The sequence below is a fragment of the Hippocampus bargibanti genome, linkage group LG04, assembly GCF_051943395.1.
Source record: "Hippocampus bargibanti isolate YZ-2025 linkage group LG04, ASM5194339v1, whole genome shotgun sequence".
Taxonomy (NCBI): domain Eukaryota; kingdom Metazoa; phylum Chordata; class Actinopteri; order Syngnathiformes; family Syngnathidae; genus Hippocampus; species Hippocampus bargibanti.
This window is the reverse complement of record NC_142737.1, coordinates 21628282-21650125: the sequence shown is the minus strand read 5'-3', so window position 1 is coordinate 21650125 and position 21844 is coordinate 21628282. Positions and strand designations below refer to the sequence as shown.

Sequence of the window (21844 nt, the reverse complement as noted above, 5' to 3'; positions counted from 1 at the left end):
TCCGCTGCACACATGTCTGTTCACTAATTTGGCGGCTTGGTGCTTAAGTATTGACAGAGACAAAGGTATCCATGCTGCGTCTTGCAGGAACGAGAAAGTGCCTTCTCTGGGCTTTGAACGGACGCCGCCACGAGCTATGCCCCTTGTCATCACATCAATCACATCAGTGCTATCCAGTAGCTTTGCCCATGCGGTCTGGATCACTTGCATTAGACAAGGTCACCATTACGAAATGTGCTACTTTCAACAATATAAATGTATTTTCCCAGGATTTAGTTGCTTACATCAAGGTGTTTCATCTCGCGGTGTGACAACAATGATGTGAATGCAGTCTCTCGCACCAATTTCATATTATATTTTGCTGTTCAAAACTGCATTGAATCTATAGTGAAGGGAATTTTGACTGCTCTAATAAGGTGAAAAATTCTACATTGTATATAGAAAAAAGCAGTCATCATCCAGCATTTGTGTAAAAGAAGCTTTCAAGTGTCATCAGCAGTTTAGCATCGTTCACACACAGTGGTGGGCCGTAAGGGCTTGCAAGGCCTTCTCTGCTAGCCTAAAAATATCGGAATCACAGACTCATGTTAATTATATTGTGTCCATGATTTTTTTAACTATTGCAAACTGTCTTTCCGTTTCCTGTCATTGCTTTTCCCTTGTTGTGCTGCTTGCAGATGTGTTTCGTATTTAAGCATTTAACCAATCACATTTCAGCCATCATTTTTTACCAGGGTCAGAAATCTACACGTACGCCTTCACAATCAGTTCTGCGGGCCTTGGAGCGTAAAAATAAATGTTGATGAAAGTGTTCCTTTAACCAATCAGATTTCGAGCTGGAAATGTCAGTTTTTGCAAACTGTGCTAGTTACATGACTGGCAAGTCACTAGCCAATCATAGGATCACTAGGCGCTAGTAATAATAGCATATTGGCCAGAGCTTGCACACCGGATCGGTTGCGAGCTGCTGTTGGATTAATCATGGTTTTGTCAACCCACAATAACTGAAGGAGGAGAAGAAATGGATTTAGTTGCAGATATTCTGTTAAAGCCATTTTCAAGACGGACTTTTCAAGAATAGATGGACATCATAGAGAAAGGTTGGCCTGCTCCAAAGCTAGCAAAAATAGCTAATAATATAGCAATTTTATGAGCTTGTCATGAATGTTCATTGTAAAACTTCAAACGATAACGACAGTATTTCCTAAGTTTCTTCAAGTCACAAGTTACTTCCTTGATATCGGCACCCAGTAGTGCATGTGTAGTAAATTATACCGCACTCAGAGTGATTCAGACGGAGCACGACTGAAGGCCTTCAATGAAATCCACGACCCGCCACTGTTCACACGTATGTTGGATATGCTGCAGCTGTAATTGTATCTCCTCTCTGCATGCCATGTGCAATGACCTTTTTCTATTGTCATTGTCTCAGTCAAACCAGGGGCTTTTTTTTTTGCTTGGTCTAAAAAAACCTATATATACACAATAAATGGCATCATCTGGGACATTGGTAGCACTTCGACATTAACTGCATAAGAGCTTATGACAAGGTGATAGAATACCCTCGATAGGCATCATCATAGGCTATAATCAGAAGATATGCAAATGCTAGCCTCTCAGTGTTACAGTGCCACTCGTCTTTTTGGCTCCAGGGGAACTCTCCTGTCAGCTCTCAGGCTGGAGCACAGGAGTGATAGCAGAGAGCCTAGTTTATTTAACATGCCACAAAAACGGCAGCGGAGAGAGGGAGGAGGAGTAGCGGATGGAGGAGCCCAACAGGCAAGGCATCAATCGAGAGAAAGTTATTGTCCTCCCAGTCACTTGCCTGAACAAAAATGCTTGAGGTGAGATGGGCCAACAAAGAATCCCCCAAACACCCCGGAGAGTACAAAGCACAACAAAAGAGAACAGGCATCTGTCGAAAAGTAATGGCTAAAGTTTGATACACACATTATGGTTTTCACTTCAAACTACTGTGGAAGTCAGAGGAACACAGTAGTCCGCCAAAACTGAACAATTCCGGGATACTATGTTGATTGTTTTGAAATCAGTCTATTGTTTGAATCTTTTTTGGGGGGAGTTGCTATTTCTGCATTTACAACTGATTTGCCCTGTCGGCTACAGTAAATATGGGAAAGGAAAAAGACCTAAATGGATTTTCTCCTACCACATTTGACTCAGTAAGACAAAATGCAAGGAGACATGGCTCTCTTCTGTGAAATACCATACCATACCATACCATACCATTTCGCTATCAGTTATGCATTTTATATTCAGAACCAGGGTGAGGTACAAAAGACCTAAAGATGTCTTGGACCATTAAACTGCAGATTCTCTTTCTTCTCTCTGAATGTGTTTGTTGGCACTCACAGCCGTAAGAGCTGACACATTCGATGGTGAGTGGAGGGTGGGGGAAGGGGGGGGGGGGTCCTTCACACCTCTCAGCCTTCTTCGGGAGGGTGGGCTGCTCACTGGTGCCTGGGGCAGCAAAATCATGCCTGTCAAAAGTTGACAGGCCAATCCAGAAGCCTAGTCATGGGATGGTATGATTGATGATATTATGTACTCAAACAAGATCTGAATGTCACCACACTTTCATCCGCGTTGCTACATCTAACAACCTTCACAATCAGATGAACGGAATTGCTCATACGTACTGTTGGGGATGGATGAATATGAAGCCAACACTGTGAAGCATTTTGCCATACTCACAGGAATTCATTTCATTGTTTTGTCCATTCTGCAGTGCAGTGAAATAACCTTTTATTCAAATATTTATAGGAGCGCAAGAGAACATTATATTCATTTGTGCCCCCACGTTAAACAATGTTTGAGATTTTATTATGCTAAAAGAAATAATAAAAAGAAGTTTAAATTTAAAAAAAGGCAAGTTGTAAAATTAAATGGCTTTGACCGCCTCTTCATTCTGCACACGTCAAGACGTTGAACAACAAACTACATACAGTGTATTTGGCAACATTGTCACCTAGTGGTGTTTCAAGGAAAATAAGTCACGAACCCTCTTTTTGAAAAAGTATCATAAATAAATATGTTTGCCTTGTGGACAAAATGAGAACATAATGGCGAGGCCGAGCCATTGACAGTGCGGCCACAGCAGCAAACTTGAGTTAAGCAAAAAGGAGCATAATACCGGCTCCCTCCCGCAGTCACACCGCAAAGACTGCTTTGTACTTGGACAGCAGACAAAGAAGAGCAACCGGCATGATTGATTGAAGTGATTCAATTTTACTTCAGTGTGGCAATAGGTAGTGAAATATGTGAATAAAGTGTCCTTCAAGCAAATTGACAACAGGAGTGAAGACGGTAGACGCGAACACTTGTCAGTGAAGGATGATGCAAGTGCCCCAAAAATCATTGGGTCAAATACAATTTGACAGGTTTGCTGCATTGCCATCAGAAGAAAACCTACCTGAGGATCTGCAGATACGTGACCTGACCTCAGACCAAAGAACATATGTGATGAATTACCGTGGTGACAAATTAGAGTCAATATCACTCTCCCACATTATCATCAATCTCTCTGTGGAAAGACAAAAGACTCTCTCCCCGCTAAATCATGTAATCGATATGACCGCTCTTGCTGTGAGGAATTGCGCTACAAGTGATGTGAAATCTATCACAGGTTAATAGTGCACATGGTTTGGACAAGATTAAAGAAAAGAACTTCCAAAAATGTATCAGCTACTGATGACTAGCGAGACAATCGCTGAGCAGAAAAGCTTTTGAATTTAGCTGTACAGTTTTCTCAAGAATATATGCTGAACTCTTCCTCTTCTTGTGTAGTTACCATGGTTACAAACTTTCTAACACTAAAGGATAAAAGGTACAGATTACTTCTTCACACACATTGCACATTGCAAGGCTGTGTGATGGTCTATGTGTCGCTTGCTAAAATATTTCTCACTGTGTGAGCTCGGCCACAGAGAGGAAGCCAAAATGTTGGATAGCTGTGGTAATTTTTTGGACAACTTGATGGATAAGAGGAATGCTATTGTGGTGTTGGTTGTTTTGTTTTCGTTCAGAAATTCTTAAACAATCCTGGCAGAAAGATAACGTTTTTGTCATTTGTGGTCACAGACGAGCAATGACACTAAAAATGGGAAATAATTACTCCGCACGTTGATAATGCATGAAACTTTTATCCACGCTATTTTATCTGTGATGCCATTGGTGAATTAAAACAGGGATGTATTCTTCTCGTGATGATTGGGATCCAAATCAATGATGGAATTGTGTCATGTAACAAATATACACCAAAAATAAGGCAGTATATTTAGTCACGTTTTCTTCACACACATTTACATACAACACGGATGGTCCGTGGTGTATGGATAGGACTCAAACAAGAGGACTCTTGACTATTGTTTTTACTTTCCTTTGATTTTATGGCCAAATAGGGATTTTCTTTTTTTTAAACAACATCATCTGACTAAATCAGTTTTGGAGTATACTCACACTATGTCAATATAAATTGTTGTATTAGAATAATTTTACAATTAACATTTTATGACAAACAGTGGCAGCAAATAGAACTCCTTAGCATAAAAAAGTAATAAACTGATAACTTAATAATAATAATAATAATAATAATAATAATAATAATAATAATAATAATAATAATAATAATAAACTGAACAATTCTTACCTTAGGCCATTTAGGGTTGAGCTTGCACGCTTTTTCTGCATCATCCAGAGCTGATCGAGTTTGGCCCAGGCTGAGGAGCGCAGCAGACCGGTTACTGTACAGGACACAATTCTTTTGGTCAGCTTGCAGTGCTTCACCATATAACTCAATGGCCGCCTGAAAGTCTCCCCGCTGGCACGCCTCATTGCTGCGTTTAACTTTCTCCATGAACTCTGCTTTGCTGAGACCGAACCGGGTTCCGTTGTCTACCAAGGCGCGGCGCACCGTTCGGCCCACTGTCCGAGAGCCGGAGATTGAAACCTTTGGAGATGGAATGGGAAGATGAAAGTCAGGCTGAGGTCAAAAGTCGTCTGCTTGAACTCGGACATAATTGTGGGAGTGTGTAAGTATATGTGGTGGCGCGGTAATTAGCACGTCCGCCCTCACAGATATTAGCTTGGAGGTTCGATCAATCACAGAACGCATACGGATTAACAACCATTCACACTCGCATTCATATCTTATGAGATACCCTTGACAAGCATATTTTCTTCAATGAATAACAAGCCAACATCTTTGGAAAACTAGCCATTTTTTAGAAAGCTTTTGTCTTGGCTTTCATTACATTGTGAATGCAACTGCAAACAGCATTTTTCTGGATACTCTTTCAGTGCACAGTCAATGTCAGTGTGTAAAAAAGCTATCATGGCAATGCAAGCTTGGCCTTATGCAACTGCATAAAGGTTAAACCATTCCGACATTAACATGCTCATTGAAGAAAGTTACAAGAGTTCGGTGAAACACAGCCCAAGATGTCGCTTGTTAATCTACTGTGACCCCTGCGACTAACAAATGAGTATAAAAGCGAGCCATTCATACATCATCAAATGGTGAGTATTGTTTTGCTTTTTTGAATGTTGCTGTGCCGATGACCATTTTGTGTTTGGGAGCCTTTTCTTGAGCATCTTTATTAAGTTCATAGAGTTGCTTGTTCTATAGCCAGAAGGGGACATAAACCAGTGTCTTCTTATGCCGGTCCCATGCCCGGATAAATACAGAGGGTTGTGTCAGGAAGGGCATCCGACCTAAAAGCTTGGCCAAAACAAACATGCAAATCAAACCTCTGAAGATGGAGGACACTGATTCGCTGAGGCGACCCCTTGAAGGGAAAAGCCGAAAGGAAAAGAAGAAGTGTGCATGGCTCGAAATATACGACTGACTTCAAAGTCATCCCCTGCTGCTTGTGACTGGGCCGGCCTCCCTTCCACCACCTTCTCACCACACCTCCTTCTCAAACTGAATTCTGGGATATGGGCAGTCTTGGTAATTACTTCCAGAGGCAGTCAGAATAGAACACAGGCAGGCAACACAAGCTTTGGGTGGTTGAGGAAATATAAAGGAATAATGAAGTGTCACTTTTCTTGTAATTTTTGGTCATTGTTTCTCATATAAACGGTCCAAAAAAATGCTGTCCCGCAAATATGTTTTCCCCCTTTTATCATTTGGTGGATTTTGCAATAAAATATCTAACGGTAGTTAAAAAGAAAATAACACGAATATTGTGCTGTGTTGCATGTCATTTTAGAAGGTGTTGGACCAGAAGTAACACTTTGTCTGTTTGGTAATATAAACATTATCATTCACGCCGCAGCTGACAATAACTGTCATTTTGACATTTAAATGTTTGCTCACAGGAGAAAGAATGGAAAGAATAGACACCCACGTTGAAGAATACTGCATACTGAGTTTACTGATTAAAAGAATGAACTCATCAAAATGACGAGGAGGATGGAATATTTAGGTCTGTTGGCTCACAGATTCCTCCATAATAAGAAGGCACAATCCTATCATTGTCCATCCACAATCGCACATTCTGTTGGATTGCAATCACATACGTGCAAAGGTTAAAATCTGACAAGATAAATACAACACATTCGTAGTTGAATCAAATTTAGACTCTTCCTACTGCCATCATGACTCGCAGTTGACCACACGCCCGTACGTACCGTGCATGCCTTTACGACACGCTTGACTGGAAAATCAATAAATAGGTTTTGACGGAGGTTCGTGCACAAATGGTCATTTCCGGTGCTGGGTGCGAGATTAAAAAAGTTTTGTGCGACCAATGACATGAACACAACGGAGGCGATTGCCGCTTTGTTTGGGTGCGTTGATGTGTTTTTATCTGTTTTACCTTTTCTTTCAAAGTCCCTTGTTTCTCCATCCTGGCTCCGGTCCTTTGCTCTCATCCCAGCACATTGCTTCTCCTCGGCTTTTATTTCAAAAAACGACGTTTCGTGCAATTAAGAGTTCTAAAAAACTCCACCGTCCACTTTGCAGGCGAGAGTCGTCAAAATGCAGTGAAAGTCCACCAAAGTAAATGTGAGTGGCTTTCAGCAGAACGTTTTCTCAGGGAAAGTGCGCCATGTTGTCAAATGGTTTCCTTTTTTTCTTTTCCTGCTGTTGCCATAGAGGACGACTTCTGAATCCTGTGAGGTGGCAACCTCAGTCACGACATTAAGAGCACACTGCCACCGCTTTTACCAAGTGTTTTGAACCGACAGGGACGCCGAGCCCAACGCGGATGTATTTATTTGTGTTTCTTAAATTTCAACACAAACCGGGCACGAGTACGTCCTGTAGGGTGAGTGGCAGTAGCACTCTTTGCCCACCCGATGACTTGTTTTTTTGCATTCACTTTATTGCACTTTTTTATTTTTTGATTTCACTTTAATTTGGTTTTCCTGTCCTCACGTTCACCTTTAGACAGTCCTCTTTTTGACATTTTATGTCACACTTATATTTTACACTTCGACATATATAATTACAGAACAAAAATAAATAAATGCAACACGTTTGTTATTCGACATTTGTTTTCATATAAGTAGAACTTTTGCAACGTTCTCTAAGAAGTTCAGTGGGGTAAATCTTAGCGAAAACTTCCCAGTGGAATTTTTTGTTCTCCCCATGCTTGAATAAGTTTCCTTCAGATACGTTGGCTTTTTGTCAGATATGCATGGTTGGATAATTAGAGATTGTACATCGGCCGTAAGCATGAATGTGAGTGGTCGTTTAGCCAGTGTTCCCTGCAAGTGACATACACCAGTCGGTTTCGGACTGGGTGCTCAAGGTAGCCCTTATCCAGGCGGTATTACACATTTCACTCCTCCAACAACTGATCAGGTCATCAGCTAACTTGGCAGAAGTCTGATAGTGATCCTGACCATTTGAATCGGGTACGTGCAGGGTAGTGAGTGACGTGCGGTGAGGTTCATGGCTGGTGAGGCACTGACGTCATCATACTCAGATTTACAAACATATGAACTCTACAAAGTAGCTTATTCACCATTTGATTGGCAACAGTTAACGTGTTTTGTTTAAAATGTCATGTCAGCATTCTTGATATGAACTGTAGCATAGAAAAAAAGTCTGTCTGTCTCAATGGAGATCACTGCCAGTAAAGAAAGTCGTCTTTGATCAGTCCTGTTCCGACTGTATGTTTTCAGTGTTTTCAGTGCTGAAAATGAGCGCTCCACTGATGCTGTAGTAGCTGGAACAGTGAGCACGAGCTGGAGCAACGTTGTCGCCCCAGGAATAGTTTCAATGAGATCCTTCCGAGCCAAAAAGCTGAGAAGCTGTCCAGGAGATTTACATCCATCCCTCACCGTTTGTGAGCTATACAGTCCATTGTTGGTCTTCCTTTAATTATTATCTCCTGCTTTGATTGAAAGTTTAGAAAATTCTTTCAATTTAGATATATAATCCTCCATTCTGAAAATAAGGCCAAGCAACACGAAAAATGACTGGATGATTGCATTTAACTTGCTAACTGTTTACCGTAGCTTGCTGTCACTAATTCTATTATTCTGCAGCCGAGGAGTCGCAAGAAGAATCTCTAATCACCAGCGCCCCCTGTCATGAGGCAGGAGAACTGTGTGCCTCACCTATGCACACAGTTTTGATAAAAATAAAATAAACACTGTAGTACAACATTTATAATGTAAAGTGACTTTACATGATATACACCAGCTACACCGTAGTAATTTAGTTTATATACTAAAAGTGTTTGAACACTTTAATAGTGATATGCAGACGGACAGCAATGCTTGTTTTTCAGCGATTTAAAAAAAATCCAAAAATGCTGAAGTTAAATGGAAAAGAACTTTAAAGTACAAATCACTCAATAAATATAACTGTTTAATTTATTTTTTCATTTGATATTTCCATGATGACAGGTGAGGCACGGTCTCACCTGCCTCCTCTGACTTCACGTCACTGGTGGAGGAGGGAAACAATACAATACAATACAAACATTAATTTATATAGCGCTTTAACAATAGCTGAACGTAAAATCAAATAATCACTGGATTACCATGGATTAAATTATATCAAAGACTGAACACATCCACTTGTTTGGGGAATAGAATGTGATGTCCCCAAAGATAATTAGATATTTTAAACTCGTGTTGGCTGAATGAAATGTTGCCATTGCGAAAGTCATTTTCTTGACCTTCGCAATAGTTTTAAACACATTTGTCAAAATGAACTCCTCCTGTATGAAAAGGTTTGTTCAGACGTCATCTGTACTTCTTCGGAGGTGTCGGACGTTTCGCTCCTCATCCAAAGAGCTTCGTCAGCTAACTAAAATGGTGCTGGTAGCTCTGGCCCTATATATATCCCTAATAGACAGAAGTGGTGGTGCCGGACCTCTGCTTTGATTTGTCCCTGCTCTAAGGTTGGGGGGAGCAGTGGACAACTCCCTGAAGCTAATCTGATTACTTCTTTTGTTTGTCTGATTACGTTGTATGACTGGCCCTGATTGCCCCATTCGCCATGGTCACCTCATCAGCATGACTAAGTCTATGTGGTAACCATTAAAGAAGTCTGTTGTAAGCACGATCCAAATTGAAACTTAAACCACCATGGCGATTTAGTGAAGGGTTTTGCTGTTTTGTAAAAATGGCTTTCTTTTACTCCCCTTTATAGCCATCTATTTTCATTCACTATGAGTTTAACCTCACTGTCATCTAATGAGTGGTTGCTAACTTTTAGGTGTTTATGTACTACTTACACAGATGTTTTGCTGCCAACTTTGGGAGAGACACCCTTCTACTGGTACATAGTATCTTAGGAAAGGCCACACTTAAATCTCAGATTCCATTTTAGATTTAGATTTAATTCCTAAATACTTGAAGCAAGCACCCCTGGAACATGGACATTTGCAACAAAATTATACTAGGAAAATACGACATCTGCGAATTAGGAGATTTTTCATAGATTTGAGTTTACACGGACGTCCTCCTGTATGCTATTGCAGCCTTTAATCAAGAGGAGGCGCTACAAACAAACCATTGGACTCTCTTGAACACCAAAAATTGGAGTGGGCGTGATTTTCTTTGCAGATGAGGAGGATTCAGCGTCAGCGTTCCACCAACCCGCAAGTAACGCACACATATATAAATAACAATGAAAGCATTTTTGTATTTTATTTACTTCTAATTTACACTTCTGTAACACTCACGTTATTTTAACACACACCACGAGTACGAAAATCTCCCGATTTATGCTTTCTGAAACTTTACATGTATGACATGATAAAAAAAGTATACTGTACCCATGAACTGAAGTCAATGATGGTAGTTGTTGCCAAGTTGTCATTATCTGGGTCTAAAAAAATGTGGGGAAATTATTATTTGGATTTTACAAGTGTTTTTTTTTTGTTTCATGGTAGGCAGTGTGTTATTTCATTGCCATGTAGGTAGTAGTCCTTTGTGGAGAAAGTCTTGTTAGCAACATTATGGAGTTGATCATCAGGTTTGCACACGTCTGAGAAAGGTTTTGGCCCACTCATCTGAATTTCAGCCAAGAAACTTCAGCTTTCTTCCAGCTTCTCTGTTGGGTTGACGTATGAAGACTGACGAGGCAACTCCATTACATCAATAAGCTTGTTCTTCTACCACTCTTTAAAGACCTCCTCAGTAGAGTATATTTTGGGTGGTTTTCGTGATGGAATGCCAACCTTTTTTTTTTTTGTTTAATCTGGTCAACCCTGATTTTGTTTGACCACACCACTTATTTGCACACATTCTCCGTGTCATCCATCCATCCACCTTCTGATATGCATATCCTCACAAGGATCCCAAGGGGTGCTGGCAGCTACCCCAGCTGTCTCTGTACAATAGGTGGGGTACACCGTGAACTGGTTGTAGCCAATTGCAGGGCACACATACAAAAATGACCATCACACTCACACCTGAGTCACCATAAGTCCCTTAAAAAATGCAATTGAGTAGTCGAAAACGTTTGTAAATATAGTGGGCAAAAGCTAAATATGCAACATGGTCTCTGTTCACAGCCTTGTTCTTATTCAAAGCAGTGTAGTTTGTCTTAAATTTAATTCAACTGAATTTGAGTTCCTTTCGATCCAGTCTGACATCAAATTTAACGGGTCGGCCTGTAACTGGTGCCAATATTGAGTCATTGGTTGCCATGACAACAGAAATATAATTTATTTGGGCTTGTTGTTTTGTAAAGTTGTTTAAATCCACTTCAATTCCAAGCCGCGACAGTTGCACCTACGCATCTGCGCTGACGCTCCTTCTCATCGCGGGCTCCTTAAGCCATTCATCCATCCAGTTGCAGTCCAACAGCACCAACCTTTCTGCTGAACAAAGCGGGGCTGTGAAGATGCTGCCCATGACATCACATACGCAAAAAAACACAATCGCCCCAGAGCTGTCCAGCGATGACACTCAAATGGCACCGACATTCATCTATTCATTCTTTTTCTTTTTTGTTTCTGTAGTTGATATTAACTAAAAACAATGATTTGTGCTGAATAGGGAAAACTTGGTGAAAATACATTTCACAGGGGGGACATCGTTAAAAAAAACATGACAATCACTGATTTAGGGTACGTGACATTATCTGGTTGGTTTTTAAAAAATCCAAAACAAATTATTCAGTTTAAGATATTTTTCCCCACAAAATATTATATTGCGTTGAGATAAAGAGGAAGAGAGTTCACACTAAGTATAAGAATACCTTTCTAAGGCCCAGTAAATATTCTGTTATGACTACGTGAAACAGGCTAAGAATCAAAAACAACTAGCTAATTTATGTAATACATGTCAAGCCCATGTTCCCGTCGTAGCCGAGGAGAAGTGACATCGATGTTGAGCTCCATTTGGAGGGAGGGCCACACATTGCTAGTACGGGAACTGGAGCAAAACAAGAAACAGAAGCCAGGCGCCATCGTACTGTCGGTGGGCTGCTGAATGGGGGAGTGGAGGGCCTGTGGTGTGTCGGCTGGGCGAATGGCGGAATTGTTGCCATGGAGACCGTTGGCTCTCACAGCCTTAATACAGTCATGAAGGCAGGGGGGCTTGTCACTTTACCTGCTATGACCAGGTACACTAGCAATAATTGGTGTTATTTTAACAAAATTCACTGCGTGTGGGTGATTGCGGCGGCTCAAGGCAACTTTGTTTTCACAGTGTTGCCACCACACTAGGCCTCACAAGGATATCTGTACGGACTTTTAAACTGGTGCAGGAGCACACTGTCAGATCAGAAATATTTACAGACCAGGAGGCCATAAAGGCCGTGGAATACTTTGTAGGTAACTACCAACTATACCTGATCTGTTCGAAATCAAAATCAGATGTGACATTGACTTCTTCTGCATGTTCCTCCGTGTGCAGATGATGAAAAGATTCTGGTGAAGCCCGCGTGTGGTGTTGTTCTCGCGGTGCTGTACAACGATGTCATCAAAAGGGTGCAGGGTGAGGGCAAGCTAGAGAGGCAGCTTGGCACTGTGGTCCTTGTTGTGTGCAACAACATCAGGCTGGAGAAGCTACACAGATTGAAAAAACAACTTGGTATTCTCTAGCATTGCCGTGCTTCTTTTTACTGTCCTTTTTTCTTCCTGCCTTTCCATCATCTCCTCGCGCTTCCGTTTTCCATATGCTCCAGAGACCAAATCATTCCAGACTGTGAAATACTTAGTGAGCACAGGGACTGACAGATGTAGAGCTGTATGGCAGAAAGGGTGTTGTCTTTAAATATAATTGGAGCCACTGTAGATAAACAAAACCAATAGATCTGTGTGTGTTTTGGTACTCCAATGAGTGAATAAATTATATTTCTGAATATTCTCGATACTAACTTGAGGAATTGAAAAATAACAAGCAAGGGATATTTGGTGCAGTTTTCGCTGGAGTGAATGAATATAGATTAGGTCCTGTATCTCTCTCGGTCGCTCTTTCTCTCGCTGTAGTTATATCAGTGACGTGCAGTCAGGGGAGGCAGGTGAGGCCGTGCCTCACCTGTCATCATGGAAATATCAAATGAAAAAATAAATTAAACAGTTATATTTATTTAGTGATTTGTACTTAAAAGTTCTTTTCCATTTAACTTCACCATTTTTGGATTTTTTTTTTCAAAAATCGCTGAATTTTCACATTTACCGTTCAAATACTAAGTGGAGACGAGCGGCGAGGCAGCAGCCGGCTGAGCCTCACCATGGATTGCGCAATCACTATGCGAACTGTGCTGGCTTGCTCTGCAGTGAGACCGCATTGCTGTCCCTCTGCATATCGTTATTAAAGTGTTCAAATACTTTTAGTATATGAACTAAATGTCTACAGATTAGCTGGTGTATACAATGTAGAGCCACTCCACTTTACATTATAAACACTGTACTACAGTGTTTATTTTATTTTAATCAAAACTGTGTGCATAGGTGAGGCACACAGTTCTCCTGCCTCATGACAGGGGGCGCTGGTGATTATAGATTCTTCTTGCGCCTCCTTGGCTGCAGAATAATAGAATTAGTGAGAGCAAGCTACAGTTCGCAAGTTAAGTGCAACCATCCAGTCATTTTTTTCGTGTTGCTTGGCCATATTTTCAGAATGGTGGATTACATACCTAAATTGAAAGAAATAGAGACTTTTAAAACTGAAGATAAGGAAGGCTTCTACAAAGAAGTTATAGCTGCCTTTCTTCAGAAGGAGCGGCGCATGGACTTCATTTATAAGTAAAGGTAACACGATAACAATTTTTTTTCTAATTCTTTTTTTTCTATGCTACAGTTTATGTAAAGAATGTGGACATAACATTTTAAACAAAACACGTTAACTGTTGCCAATCAAATGGTGAATAAGCTACTCTATATAGTTCATGTTTGTAAATCTGACTGATGACGTCAGTGCCTCACCAGCCATGAACCTCACCGCACGTCACTGAGTTATATCAATTATTGTACTCGTTATTTGGCGTGTTGTATTATGTACTTAGTAGACTAAGTACCAACATATTAATTTAACTTGAGTACTTTGCTTCTTTTGGATTACCCCATACTGTACCATGTTTTTTTATTCAACCCCCTCCCAATATCAATATGTTTTTACAGATTACAATATACATTATGTTTACACAACATGAATTGATAAAAGCATTGATGTTCATAAACAAGTTGTTTTAAGGGTCAAATAAAAAAATAATCTACGATTGAATTTTTCTTGTCCTATTTGAATGGAATGTGAGATCCTACCATTGGCATTTCACTCAACTCAACATGATCCATCTGTGAAACACCACCAATGCTCTTAGGCAATGGCTAGGCTGTCAAATGGAATGAGAAACTGTCATAGCAGATCATAGTGCACTAGTGTGCTGCACTGTCATGGCGTCTGGTATACAAGGGTTACAAGTGAAGTAACATGAGCCAGTCGCGGGGTCTTACATTTAAAAACGGCATGGCTTTTAGGGGACAAAACGTGTTCCCTACTGAAGCATTGTCCATGATTCTCGAAAGAACAACCCGATTTATGATGCGTAACAAAGTCCACTGACTGAGCACCAGTTCACAGTGAGTTTTCAAGTTCAACAGAGGAGAAGGAAGTCATGATGTTTGTACATGAAGACGTCTTTATTACTGTGACACTAAAATGTCTTTATTATTGACACAAAAAAATTCAAATGCCACGATTCCTCACACCTGTATGTATAATCCATTTTAGATGTTAACTTTCCAATGTGCAGAGGTGAGACAATAAAAGTTAAGTTAATGCAACCATAAATAATTGTAATAAATATCAGTAAATGTACAGCACATTTTACCTCAACCCGCCCTCCTCTGACTAAGCCCTTTACATCACCAATTTAATTCCCCCTTGGGAGGAAGTAGAAGCAAGTGCGTCCCCAATAGTAGCGGTATATTCCACCAAGTATCTGGCATGTCAACAAGGCAATGTGTCACATATCATTTCTGTCGCATGACTTGCTTTGATCAGGTCAAATTGTTTTACGTGCACAAGAAAACACGTGGCACCATGAGCTTTAGAAAATGAATCCGTCCGAGCATGAGACAAGTGATTATCCCCCCCAGTCCCACACCAAAAAAAAAAAGAATAAAGACCACAGCAAACTGGATATCCAACACAGATCACATTTTTGCTTGTTTTGTTGTTCACAAATCTTTTCTTGGAAGAGTAGTGCAAATAAAATAAAATAAACCAGTGAAATAGCAATGATAAAACATACTCAAACGTAACAATCTATTTACATTTGATATTTTTACACAAATAAACATTTTGGTATAGGTCTTAAAAGCAAAAAAAAGTTTGTTCTTCCATGACAGAAAATGGTTCCAAGGCAGAACTGAAGCAACCTCCCCCAACCACCAGCAATTGTATGAGTGTAGATTGTGCATGTGAGGGAGATGGAGTGGGGTTGTTGTTTCACATTCAGTAGCGAAAGCACACAGATGGAGGGGCTGCTCATAAGAACAAGGTCTCCCTCCTGTCTCACAACACAACTCGGTACAGTGAAACGCCAAAGCAAATTGTGGGCCAGGCATCAATGGGATCCCCACAAAGCGGGAAAACCAAATACTCTCTTATTAGATGGAACAATGACTTAAATGCCATCTCTTTAGAGTCTTAGTAAGATTGGTTCAGGTTGTATCGGCATACATTTGTTCTTTGTTGTTGTTATCAGTAACTACACACAACATGATGACCATTCTTATGTCAAACCAACTACACTAATTGTGTGTTTGCAGTTTCACTTGGACTTTCATTTCAGTGTATAGGCATACTTCACAACACGTCCCCACTGATGGAACGCCAGGTGGCAGCTGAGTAAATCATTTGTAATTTGGATGGAAGCCTTTGCACTGATTACATTTTCAGCGCGGCACTCCCAAACTGTATCATTGCAGAGTGACCCTTAACCAGTGGAATTGTTGTTTCACTCCTCAGTGTGGCGAGAACAGATGCTCAACAAATGTGAAGGAGTTAAGTGATGATAGTGCCTGGTACCCACAAAAACAGACAAAAAACGAATCATGAAGAGAACGTCAAGAACCAAGTCAGGGGTCAACATGCAAAGCATTGAATGCTACTAAAATCAAATTGTGATGTTAATAGAGTAGATCAGAGGAAAATCTCAGAGGCGAGCAGGCTGCAGGTACAATGATGGATGGAGCGAGTCAGGAGTTTCATGAAAAGGGGGTTGGAGTGGGGTATCAAGTCTCAGCCACTGAGAGGGTCCTCGCGGTAGTGAATGGCGTAGCGTAGTTTCTCCAGCATCACATCTAATGAAGTGTACTGAGGCAGTTTGACCATAAACATACAGGTCTCCACGCGGATGTAGCGAGCGTCCGGCTGACCTGTCATGCATAGAAACAACATATGACACAAACGCTGACTACACAACTGATGTAAAGTATAATATAAGCCAGTAATTACCAGATACTGCGGAATTGCACATTAGTGTGTCATGTGAAATAATCGGGCGTGCTGTGGGATTCAACACAATCGATCAAGTGAGATAGCAATGTTTTGCCATGGATTACTACTTGTCTCACAAGTAACATGAGGCTATACAATGTAAGTTATGATCCTTTGATTTAATTCTACTGGGGATCCATCCAAGCCGAATCTGTTAAGCCTGGTGTGTGTGTGTGTGTGTGTGTGTGTGTGTGTGTGTGTGTGTGTGTGTGTGTGTGTGTGTGTGTGTGTGTGTGCGTGTGTGTGTGGGGGGGGGGGGGGGTACCAAGGTTCTAATCAAGCTAAGTCAAATACCATAACATCCTTAATTTCATTTTTAATTTTAAACCGATTCTTTTCTTACAGTGTATTGAATCTGTTTAAAATTAGATATCAAGTAGACAGGATGAACTTAATATAACTATCCTTAATTTCACATACCAGTCTAAGTACATTTGTAAGGACTTTAGGATGGCCAACATTTCATTTCATACATACGCATTGCTTTTGTGACCATTTCAATTGGGTAATGTGCTACGGGTCACAAGGCCCCTGGAATCTGTGCAAACACTGCAGAGCTGCTCAAAGAAGGCGGTGACTGTGTGGTCCAGTAGATCACCCACATCATTAATCACCACCTAGGTCGCATGGCTGCTCCTGACCTTTTTAACCGTGTTATTGACCACCGTGTATGATCCAAGTCCGGGAGTAAGTCTCAGGTGTATCATTAGGCAACCACCACCTGACTGACCCGGAATACGCTGATGACACCACCCCGTTCAGACACTCCCTCTCACACCTCAGCAGTGCTCTCTCTATATACCAAACAGAAGTCACAAAGCTGGGCCTCCAAAAGAAGCTGGCAGAAAACAAAATTTAGGTGTATTGGTGATGGACCTCAACCCCCCCCCCCTTTATTTTTTGTAACAGACTAAGTCAATTTGTCAATTCCATTATCTACCTGGGCTTCCCCATCACAAGTGCCGATCCCTAGCCAGAAATTGACTGCAGATGCGGCTTTGCGGCGAGAGCCATGCCCTCGGTATGACGGCCCCTCAGGCGCCACAACTCAGTGTCCCAAAAGCCTGCATGTGCCTCTAGAATTCAGCAATTCTTTCCATCCTCTTGTATGGTACAGAATCCTGGTCTTTAAACAAGACCCGGGTAAAGAGGATTGATGGCTTTGACAGCAGGTCACCCAGAAAAATCATGAACATTGGCTGGCAACTAAACTGTTACTAACTCAGTCCTCCAAAAAAGTTCTCATCAGACCCTCGCATCTCGACTGTCGGCTCAGAGGCGCAGCCGTTGGCTTGCACATTTTTTTCCGATTACTCCTGCACTTGTGAAGGAAGAAAAATGTTCATTGGTGTCCTGAGCTGACTCATATATAGTTTCATTTTTTGTTTTTCACATTGATTGTTTTGTATTCGCCTTTTTGTTTTTCTGAGTCGAAACACCTGGGTACAGGTTGTTCGGTTACACTGACACAATCGGTCACACTGACCCAATTTGTTTTGGTTTTGAAAACTGCAGGTTTTCGCACGCCTTTGTGTGCCTGCCAAAAATTGCTCGTTAGTCCGGGGCTGAGGAAAAGGAGGAGGAATGACTCATCTCCTGCGTGGACAGGCTGGCCACCTGTCTTAGCAAGAGTGGGTCTATAAGATGGGGTTTTCCTCAATATCGGTTAGAGTCTGCTGTGAACTGTGCACGTGTGTCCAGCTTTGGGTTTTCCAGTCCAGTTTACTCTACCAGGGTGTTTTTGCCGGCTCTCCGCCTCTGTCAACGGTAAGGTATACTATTTTGGATCTTAACTGCGATGTTGGAGTCTTTACGTGGGGGCATAGAGGTGACAGTTTGTGTCTAGCGTAATTACTCATGATCGGGAAATGCTGTAAATTGATGTGTGTTTTATCAATATATATATATATATATATATATATATATATATATATATATATATATATATATATATATATATATATATATATAGTCGTTGTTTGTGGTCATTTCTCTGCTGCGATCTCTCCGAACCTGTAACAAGGCAATTTTTCATAAAACAACTTGTTTCAGCAAAGACTATGTCAAATTCAAAGGTGACAAGACAAGGTTCTACCACTTTACTAAAATGAGCATCATTCAGCAACAACAGCCCCCCGTGTTAAATTAGAACAATTACCATTACCTGCTGCTCCATCAGGAGGAGCAATCTTCATGGGATATGGAGGGACGTGGGCGGTATCGGGTCCTCCGTCCTTGCAGGGACAAGTGAAGGGGATACGTTCCTGGTTGCAGGCAAACTTGATGAACTTGCAAAGCTCCTCCTGAGTAAACATCTCCAGAGCGGCCCAGAAGAATTCAATATGCTGGTCCGTCTCCATCAGACCCACCTGATACATGGTGTGAGCCTACCAAAAAAAAGGTAAGATCTCAACTCCCATTGATACATTACCATCACACGGGTAATGTAGCATATAAGACTGGTATACCTTGAGGAATTCCAAGTTAACGTAGGGTAAGCCACAGGTCCGGAGTTCCATCTCCAGTGGGCTAAGCATAGTTAGTAGCTGCAGTGGAATTATGGAGGCCAACCCCGCACGCACTGCTGTCATGCACTCAACATTCTGCAGCTCCCTCAAACGAAGGCCCTGTACTGCCCGTGCATACACATTCTTATTCTGCCAGCTACAAACACAAGAACATACATGAGATGAAACCAAAAAACAGTAGTGAGTGAAACTGTTCATTTAACACACAAAAGTACGTCTCCCGTCAATCACCTGACAGTGATGTTCCGCCCTCCTTGACAAAGCTCCACTTCCTCACCCGTCATGGTCATGTAGGTGAAGGTACAAGAGGGCCTGCTGGGAGACTCGGGACTCTCGCCCGAATGGTGTTGGGAGGAAATCTCAGCGCAGAGTGCCTCCAGCTCAGCATCATCATTCACCTACACAGCACAAACAGACTTGAGACTGAATTGCCGCTCACAGTTTAAACTGGGAAAAGGAGATTTTCACAAATTAAGTGGACAGGTGTTATTTCTTACATTTTCAAACTTCTTGACATAATTGTATGTGAGCATATCTGCTTCCTGTAAGTCCTGCTCTGGGTCGAGGCCCTCACCTACCAGACCTTTCCAAAAAGATCTCAGCAGGTCCAAAGGAAGGGGCACATCTGCACGGATGGCGATGCCCAGTAGCTGACCAAAAAAGTGTAACAACTGCTCCTCAGCATAGCTGATAGGACAAGGTGTCAGGATGTACTTTCCCTAAGCAAAATAATCAAATAAAATAAACAACAATTACCCAAGATAATTTATTTACGTATATACCGATGTGATATAAAAGATACACTGAGTATAAACGACATTTACACCACCCGACTCCCACACCTCCTCCCAAACACCCCTCCCCTCCACATGCACACGCACATACACACTGCTTGGATTGAATCAACTACACAACCCCAATAAAACATTTGCATTACGATATCTTCATATGATAATTCTGCGGTTACAGTAAATCGTTTTTTTTTGCACCACTTACAAATACTCTTTTCTCCAAGTGACTCTCACAATGACCAACATCATTACTGTGTTGGTATATCACACCTCATTATGGTCAAAGGCTGATCATTGCCCTGTAAAAATATGCACCCACGCTGCCATGTACATATATTCATGTCTTATACAGTATTTTCCGGTGTATAGTATAAGGCACACCCCCAACGAATGGTGTATTTTCAAACTTTTTTCCATTTTTAGGCACACCGGACGATAAGGCGCACATTTAATGAATGGAAAAAGTTTTCCAAATATAAAATAAATTTATAAATGTTTTCCAAATACAGTGATACCTCCGCATACGAAAGCTTGAGCTCACAAACTTTTCGCCTCGCAAATTCGCGAGCATATAGTCTTTGCCAGGGGTCGGTAACCTATGGCTCGCGAGCCATATTTGGCTCTTTTGATGATTGCATATGGCTCGCCGATAAAACTAAAATATGTATTTACTTTTTCGTTTCATCGTTTTTTTTCGCCGTTCATTTCCCGTTGGGGCTGCAGTTGGCGGAAAGCGCAATTTTGATTGGATGACACTGACCGAGAATGGCCGAAAGCGCCATGTTGATTGGATGATAGTGGCCGTCATGTTGAAACAGGTAAACGCCCCTTTAACTGAGCCCAACGAGTGCACTTCAGCGTGAATACACCGGTGTGTGTGCGGGGAACCGCATCGGGTGGGAGTGAGCTGGGGGGTGACGCAGCCTCCCTGGAAGTGTGACAGCGGGCGTCTGCGGAGGTCTTCAAGCCGGCTTTCGATCACCGAATGCGGGCGTGCACGGGGGAATCTCGGCCTGTTCCTTATGAAATATTTTCAAAGTGTTTGTTCTGATTCTAGTGAATGTTCTGATTCTAATTTGCAATGAAACAATACCATCGATGAAACAGTCGGATGTCAGTGACATTTTAACAAGCCCCATGTTAGCGTTAGCATCGACATACTTCTGCAAGAAGTAGATTGCAGATAGCAAGTGTGGAAGCTTACGAGCTGTGTGCAGGCTAACTAGCAGTAACTTCGCCTCTGGACCAAATTGAATTTCATTCCGATCGTTTTCCTGGAATTTTACCAAACACGAGGAACGGAAAAACATTCATGTTAACGGTGAGTACTATCACAAAGTTATTTTAAATAATGCATTCGGATATTTTGTTGAAAAGTGTCCGCGCGTGCGCGTATCCGCGCGCACGCGAGCGTTTGTATGTGCGCGCGCGCGTGCATGTGGCTCTCGCTGAAAAACATTTCTAAATATTTTACTTTTATGGCTCTCTTACTCAAAAAGGTTCCCGACCCCTGGTCTTGGCTGATGAACTAGTTTTCGGCGAACGAACCAAACCACACGGCGCCACAGTGGCTGGCGGACTAGTTTTTGTCACCCCCTTTCTTTGAGTGTGGACGTGGTTTGTTATCGAGTGCAGTACTTTTGATATTATGGGACCGAAAAAGACCCCACCACAGGCTAGTGTTAAGCCGAAGAGGGCGCAAAAGAAAATTACGGTCGAGCAGAAGAAGGAGATCATCGAAAAACGTGAACGAGGTGCGCGTTTGTGTAACTTAGCGTCCCACTAGCAGTATGCTAAGTTGACCATTGCTATGTGTGGCAAAGGGTGTTTCTGTGTTGTCTAAGCAACGGTCTCAGGCAATAGTGTGAATGAGGGTATTATTGCCGAGAAAGCACGGCAACTTCACTCGGATCATCAAGAGGCAACAACATCAACGACCATCACAAAGGTAAATAAAACGACTTTATTATATAGTACAGTATATTTCTTACTTCTTTAATTACAATACAATAGCACATTTATTATACATAAAATAAGGTATATTTTGTGTAGTTTTAAGGCTTGATTAGTGGAACATTTTTTAAT

At 41.5% G+C, this 21844-nt stretch overlaps 3 protein-coding genes across 4 annotated transcripts in view; 1 reads left to right on the top strand and 2 right to left on the bottom strand.

Moving 5' to 3' along the window:
- Positions 1-7097, bottom strand: part of LOC148899462 (tetratricopeptide repeat protein 28-like) — a 234124-nt gene extending 227027 nt beyond the window's left edge. For both annotated transcript variants that reach the window (XM_088994706.1, XM_088994707.1), the window contains exons 1-2: positions 6840-7097; positions 4667-4966 (exon numbers count right to left, since the gene is read on the bottom strand). In XM_088994706.1, coding sequence (XP_088850832.1) covers positions 4667-4966; positions 6840-6869 — 330 coding nt within the window. In that variant the 5' untranslated portion in view covers positions 6870-7097. The remainder of the gene's footprint in view (positions 1-4666; positions 4967-6839) is intronic.
- A 3263-nt stretch (positions 7098-10360) lies between these two features.
- On the top strand, positions 10361-14123 carry sdsl (serine dehydratase-like). The gene is given in 4 exon segments (XM_088994710.1): positions 10361-11905; positions 11908-12055; positions 12142-12266; positions 12349-14123. Coding segments are annotated over 4 exon segments (594 nt in total). The 5' UTR covers positions 10361-11772; the 3' UTR covers positions 12537-14123.
- Positions 14124-14555: 432 nt separating this feature from the next.
- The window catches only part of hectd4 (HECT domain containing E3 ubiquitin protein ligase 4), a 54050-nt gene continuing 46761 nt past the window's right edge, over positions 14556-21844 (bottom strand). The window contains exons 72-76 of the mRNA XM_088994705.1: positions 19466-19687; positions 19200-19366; positions 18909-19104; positions 18605-18827; positions 14556-16319 (exon numbers count right to left, since the gene is read on the bottom strand). Of these exons, the coding sequence (XP_088850831.1) occupies positions 16183-16319; positions 18605-18827; positions 18909-19104; positions 19200-19366; positions 19466-19687 (945 nt within the window). The 3' untranslated portion in view covers positions 14556-16182. The remainder of the gene's footprint in view (positions 16320-18604; positions 18828-18908; positions 19105-19199; positions 19367-19465; positions 19688-21844) is intronic.